The following is a 6,745-nucleotide window of genomic DNA, read 5'->3' on the forward strand; positions in this document are numbered from 1 at the left end:
TGAAATAAGAGATCTAACATAATCCTGATGGACCCAACACAAAACCATAATCAGGAACAAGAAACTTCTCTTCCTTGATCCACATGCCTACTCATTACTGCTTGTGTAGAGTGATTGTGCAAAGGAACTCCCAGCCTTGATGCCCAGCTTTAAGAAACTCTCACTACCCTGAACAAAAGCTTTCTGTTAGAGGAGGCTCCAACACTTCTATGTCCATCAGTTGGCCTGAAGGGAGAAAGCTCTGGCCTCTCAGCTCCCAGCTCTGCTCTCTGTTTATGCTGAAAGCACTGCACCACAGGCTTCTTTTGCTGGGGAGGAAAAGACATTGCCAAAAAAAGCCAGAGAATGCCTCTGGGATGCCAGGACTCCTGTGTGCTGCTCCTGCCATACATGTGCACACATGCAGACCACACACGCTCCCTTCACATACCAAGAGGGCAAAGGGAGGTGAAAAGTGATGCAGCACAACATGCACTCACAGAGCTGAACAGTCACAGCCATAGCATCCCAGCCCCATAGAATTCTTTTGGCTGGAAAACACCTTTAAGATCTTCCAGCACCACATACTCCTGGGTAAGAAGGAAATTTTCCTTCCATAGGGCTGAGCTGAAAATTGTGGTTCAAGGAATGAAGTCCTTGCTGCTCATACCAGATCTGTTATTTGCTCCTGACCTTTTCTTTTCTCATTAACAAGCTTAAATCCACTCCCATCTCCTGGCAAGCAGAGCAGCTGACCCCCAGTGACACCCTTCAGTGTTGTCTTCAAGCTTGTCTCTCAACAAAAAAACTGAATGTGTAAACAGTTACAAAAAGTTTTCTGTATTCATGTTGACATTCACAGGGCTAAAGGAATAATCCCCCTTCTCCTCCAGATAACGTCTGTGGTCCTTGCAGAACATTTATTTTCCAAGCTAGATATGCCAGATCTCCATAAATCTCTCTCCAAGCAAACAAACAAAAATATCTTCAGCCTACACGTGACAAACCCTAGATCAACAGCTGTCTGAAAATGAGCCAGGAGTGTGCCTGGGTGGCCAAGAAGGCCCATGGCAGGTCTGTGTCAGGAACAGTGTGACCAGCAGGACCAGGGGAGTGATTTTCTCCCTGTACTCAGCACTGGTGAGGCCACCCCTTGGGTACTGGGTTCAGTTTTGGAGCATTCACTAGAAGGAAGATATTGAGGTGTCCAGAGAAGTGCAACTAAGCCAGAGAGACATCTGAAGAACAGGTCTTTGGAGGTCAGGTAGTGATAGGACTAGGGGGAATGGAATGAAGCTGGAGGTGGGGAGATTCAGGCTAGATGTGAGGAGGAGGTTCTTCACCATGAGAGTGGTGAAGCCCTGGAATGGGTTGTCCAGGGAGGTGGTCGAGGCCCCGTCCCTGGAGGTATTTAAGAGCAGGCTGGATGAGGCTCTGTCCAGCCTGATCTAGTGTGGGGTGTCCCTGCCCATGGCAGGGGGGTTGGAACTAGATGATCCTTGTGGTCCCTTCCAACCCTGAATGAAACTATGAAACTATGAAACTATGAACAGCTGAGGAAATTTGGGCTGTTTTTTTCTGGTGAATAGGAAGCTAAGGGGAGACCTTCTTGCTCTCTACACCTCCCTGGGGTTGGACATGGCACTTGAAGCCATGGTTTAGTAGTCATGAGGTTCTTGGGTGATAGGTTGGACTTGATGATCTTTGAGGTCTTTTCCAACCTTATTGATTCTATGATTCTAAAAGGAGGTTGTAGCAAGGCGGGTGTTGGCCTGTACTCCCTAGCAGCAAGTGATAGGACAAGAGGAAATGGCCTCATGTTGCACCACAGGAGTTTTAGGTCAGTTATGCAAAGAAATGTCTTCACTGAAAGCATTCTCAAACTCTGAAACAGGCTCCCCAGGGAGGTGGTTGAACCCCATCCATGGAGGCGTTTAGCAGACGCAGAGGTCTGGCGCTGAGGGACAGAGTTGAGCCTTGGTAGAGTTAGGTAATGGTTCAGCTTAATGATCTTAAAGTTCTTTTCCAACCAAAACAACTCTATGATTCCAACCCAAACAGGGGTGCCAAACAGATCAGTATCTTGAACGTCAGTTCTTCAGACTTCAGGCCAAGGACATAATCTGTGCTCTGAGCTCAGTGATCAACATTCCCAGTTGCCTATGACTTGCTATAGTCCCTGGGGCTGTCAGGTACACAAATTTCCTCCTTCACTCTCTCTCCTGGATAGAGGCAATCACAGCTATGTGGTCCTGTGTTAATTCAGAATACTAAAGCTAGAAAGCAGGCAAGGTCCAGATCTATCCCAATTTGAAGGCACTCAGGTGACAGTGTGGCTGTTGAAGGATGATGTGGAGAGCCATCTGAAGAAGCTGTTCACTGAACAGCCATCAAGACCATCAATACTACCCCCATGTCTTTCTCCTGGCCTGTTTTCCTCCTGTTCTAGAGAGAGGCTAGGTTTCTAGGATTCAATGTTTCCCACTTAGGTAGCACCTTAGGGAGATGTCAGCAGTGAGAAGGTGCTGAAGGTGGACGTGGACATTACCTTTGGCCAAGAGGAAAGTTAATACCTACACAGTGTTTCTCTGGTCATTACTACTCAGCACCCTTACAGTTCATCCCTGGCACAAGCCATCAGCCCACAATGCTAAGATACTCACAGAGAAAGGGATGCAGGTGAAGATGTCCTTCTCTGACACAACATCATCAATCAAGCTCCTGTTTTGCCCCTGGTACTCGAGCGTGGCACTCAGCGTCACAGACTCGTTCAGGTGGCTCAGCTGAACACAGACTTTCTCAGGAGAGTCAGTGTGGATCAGGGAGGGCAGCAGCACCATGTACTGCCTAGGGACAAAGAAGGACTGGTCAGAGGAGCAGGAACTGCTAACAGGAGCTGTACGGAAAGAGCAAACAAACCAGTTTGATGACTACAGCCTTCACTGTACAGAAGTGCAACAAGATCTCCAGGATAAGAGTAAGAGCAGGGGAAAGCATAAAGGCTGGTCTCAGAGGTCAGATACCACAGGAAATCCTCAGTGCAAATGGATCTTTTTCTAGGTTCTGGCACAACAGCAGCATTTCCTCCTGGGACCTTGAGTAATGCCAATGGGGAAGAGTCAGTTGTCACCTCTGATAGGCTGTGAGAACAGGGTAGGATTCAGGAGCCATCCAAGTGCTGGTACCCAGTGAATAAATGCCATTGATGCTGCAAACCGTCTGTAGCATTCCTCTCGTTCCTCGCAGAAACCCCAAACTACCACAGCGTGGTGCCAGATCTTCAGCAACACAACTGCAGCACATCTCAGCTTTTCAGGGAAGCAAGCCCCTCTCTCTCGGCCCAAGCAGGGGGACTCTGCTCATCCCCATGCAGCCTTCCTCCCAGCGGAGCAGCTCGTCGATGGTGCTCCAGGTGTGCCTGGCAACTGCATCTGGGAATCAAACCTGATCTGCCTAATGACTACAGGGCTCTCTTTCAGGTGTGTGAGGACCAGCCTCTGACTGGTACCCCCAGAGCAGCAAGCATCTGGGGGAAGAACCCTTGACACCTCAGCAAGTAAGGAAGGGCACCCCCTTTAGTGGTAGAGAAGGCTCTAACACCTATGTCCTGAACTGCAGCGTTGCCCCCTTCACCACCACAGTGACAAATGTGCCTGATGACAGGTTATTTGCCTTTGGAAGCTGAAGAGAGAGAAGGCAGCTCATGTTACAGACCACATTTAAAGGCTTCCTGAACTGCAATGGCCTTCATGAAATAGGAGATCTAACATAATCCTGATGGACCCAACACAAAACCATAATCAGGAACAAGAAACTTCTCTTCCTTGATCCACATGCCTACTCATTACTGCTTGTGTAGAGTGATTGTGCAAAGGAGCTCCCAGCCTTGATGCCCAGCTTTAAGAAACTCTCACTACCCTGAACAAAAGCTTTCTGTTAGAGGAGGCTCCAACACTTCTATGTCCATCAGTTGGCCTGAAGGGAGAAAGCTCTGGCCTCTCAGCTCCCAGCTCTGCTCTCTGTTTATGCTGAAAGCACTGCACCACAGGCTTCTTTTGCTGGGGAGGAAAAGACATTGCCAAAAAAGCCAGAGAATGCCTCTGGGATGCCAGGACTCCTGTGTGCTGCTCCTGCCATACATGTGCACACATGCAGACCACACACGCTCCCTTCACATACCAAGAGGGCAAAGGGAGGTGAAAAGTGATGCAGCACAACATGCACTCACAGAGCTGAACAGTCACAGCCATAGCATCCCAGCCCCATAGAATTCTTTTGGCTGGAAAACACCTTTAAGATCTTCCAGCACCACATACTCCTGGGTAAGAAGGGAATTTTCCTTCCATAGGGCTGAGCTGAAAATTGTGGTTCCAGGAATGAAGCCCTTGCTGCTCACACCAGATCTGTTATTTGCTCCTGACCTTTTCTTTTCTCATTAACAAGCTTAAATCCACTCCCATCTCCTGGCAAGCAGAGCAGCTGACCCCCAGTGACACCCTTCAGTGTTGTCTTCAAGCTTGTCTCTCAACAAAAAAACTGAATGTGGAAACAGTTACAAAAAGTTTTCTTTCCAAGGAGCTAATTTATGCAGAAAAAACCAATCTGTTGACATCCTCTCCGTTCACTCAGGCAGCAAAAAGTATCCTCTCAGACCCTTCCCTCCTCTTTCCTTCCCCTTACTGCTTTCCTGAGGCTTGACCGTTATCTCGGTTCTATAGACTGTTTTGGGTCCCCCTGAAGCACTACAGCTGCTGCTTGTAGAAGACACTTTATGCAGCCATGGTGTCTTTATTCCTGGGTGAAAAGAAAGTAGGCAGAAGGTAAAGGAACAAAGCCACAGCCAGAGGAACGCAACCCGGGTCTCCTGCCTGCCCAGACACCCCCCTGCATCGCTTACGGCTCTGTGGTGGGTGAGGTGTCTCCAGGAAGGAAGAAGAGGAGAAGGAGAAAGGTGTTTGTTTGGATGAGCAGCTTCACCATGGTGCAGACCAGGACGTGATGAGCCAACCAGGCACCCAACCTGGTCCCTTGCTGCTTGTGCTCCTGCTCTGCTCTCCGACTCAACCTCTTTATACTCTCCTCTGCAAACAGAGGCTGGAGGAGATAAGGGCTACGGGCCAGGGCCGATCCGGAAATGGGGAGAGGCAGCAAGGAGGAGCTGGAGCTAGCAGCTCCGAGTCTGGGCAGCAGGCCAGGCTCTGGCAGGGAGAGGGAGGGGAGTGCGCCCAGGAGGCTGGAGCTGCTTCTCTTTTGGGGCAGGGCAGCAGAAAGTGGTAGAGAAAAAGTGGTAGTTAAAGAGCAGTGGAGCTAACCACAGAAACCAAGAACACCTCCGTTTCTGGGAGGGCTCCTTACATGGAGCTGAACACAGCGCTGCCTCCAGGAGCAGGAGCAGGAGCAGGCTGATCCCTTTCAAACTGGGAGCAGGACATTGGGCTAAGTTTTGGGAAACAAGAGTGGGTGTTCCCAGCCCCCTCTTACAGGCAGGATCTGCAAACACGGAGTGCAAACTGAAATCCTTCCCCCCCGCTCACACTGCTCTCCTGTGCCGTCCATTCCCGGCCCCACCGGGGCTACTACCAGGAAATGAGGCCAGAGAGTGCCTAGACAAATGAGTTGTCAAAGAAGATTTAACCTTCACCCTGATAGAAACAGGGGCAGTGACATGATGGGAAGCTGCCAACAGTTCAACCCATTAACAGCACGTAACACATTAACCAGTTCCTCAGAACAGCAGCTGCCCTCACGCAGCGGAACAAACCTGCCCTGGGCCTTGCTTTCCCTGGGCTAGCTCGTGCTCCAAGTCAAGTCATTGGTACATCTGGATCAAGGCATTGCTGTTTGATGGGGTCCTTCACGCTTTTGGTATGGGGAAAACCCATGTAAAGCACTGCACATGTGATGTATCACAGAGGGAAACTTCTTTTCAGACATTGTCTTTACCTTGGTCTGCAGCAGGATGATCAATAGCTGTGATAATTATTGACATTATAATTGGCAGTAGAATATCTCTCATACTGATAGCCTTAACCTAAACTCCAAACATACACTCTGTGTAGGGGCTTAATTTAGAGATTAAAAACAGGTGACTGCCTGGTGGATGTGGGGCAGGCTGTGGATGTGGTCTGCCTGGACTTCAGCAAGGCCTTTGACACCATCCTCCACAGCAAACTGCTGGCCAAGCTGTCAGCCCCTGGCTTGGGCAGCAGCACTCTGAGCTGGGTTAGGAACTGGCTGGAGGCTGAGCCCAGAGAGTGGTGGTGAATGGTGCCACAGCCAGCTGGCAGCCAGGCACCAGTGGTGTGTCCCAGGGATCAGTGCTGGGCCCCATCCTGTTTAACATCTTCATTGATGATCTGGATGAGGGGATTGAGTCAGTCATCAGCAAGTTTGCAGATGACACCAAGTTAGGAGCAGATGTTGGTCAGTTAGAGGACAGAAGGGCTCTGCAGAGGGACCTCGACCGACTGGACAGATGGGCAGAGTCCAACAGGATGGCATTCAACAAGTCCAAGTGCCAGGGGCTGCACTTTGGCCACAGCAACCCCATGCAGAGCTACAGGCTGGGGTCAGAGTGGCTGAGAGCTGCCAAACAGAGAGGGACCTGGGGGTGCTGACTGACAGCTGGCTGAACATGAGCCAGCAGTGTGCCCAGGTGGCCAAGAGGGCCAATGGCATCCTGGCCTGCATCAGGAACAGTGTGGCCAGCAGGAGCAGGGAAGTCATTGTGCCCTGTGCTCTGCATTGGTTAGGCCACACCTTGAGT

The 6,745-nt window shown here is 50.2% G+C and overlaps 1 protein-coding gene across 1 annotated transcript in view; it reads right to left on the reverse strand.

Annotated features, from left to right (window-relative positions):
- LOC137455318 (alpha-2-macroglobulin-like) overlaps positions 1 to 5,073 on the reverse strand; it is a 46,035-nt gene extending 40,962 nt beyond the window's left edge. The window contains exons 1-2 of the mRNA XM_068166030.1: positions 4,877 to 5,073; positions 2,643 to 2,826 (exon numbers count right to left, since the gene is read on the reverse strand). Of these exons, the coding sequence (XP_068022131.1) occupies positions 2,643 to 2,826; positions 4,877 to 4,959 (267 nt within the window). The 5' untranslated portion in view covers positions 4,960 to 5,073. The remainder of the gene's footprint in view (positions 1 to 2,642; positions 2,827 to 4,876) is intronic.
- Positions 5,074 to 6,745: the final 1,672 nt, after the last annotated feature.

Source organism: Melanerpes formicivorus, unplaced genomic scaffold (genome assembly GCF_026170545.1).
Source record: "Melanerpes formicivorus ecotype bairdi unplaced genomic scaffold, bMelFor1.0.p_v2 SCAF_96, whole genome shotgun sequence".
NCBI classification, from domain to species: Eukaryota; Metazoa; Chordata; class Aves; order Piciformes; family Picidae; genus Melanerpes; species Melanerpes formicivorus.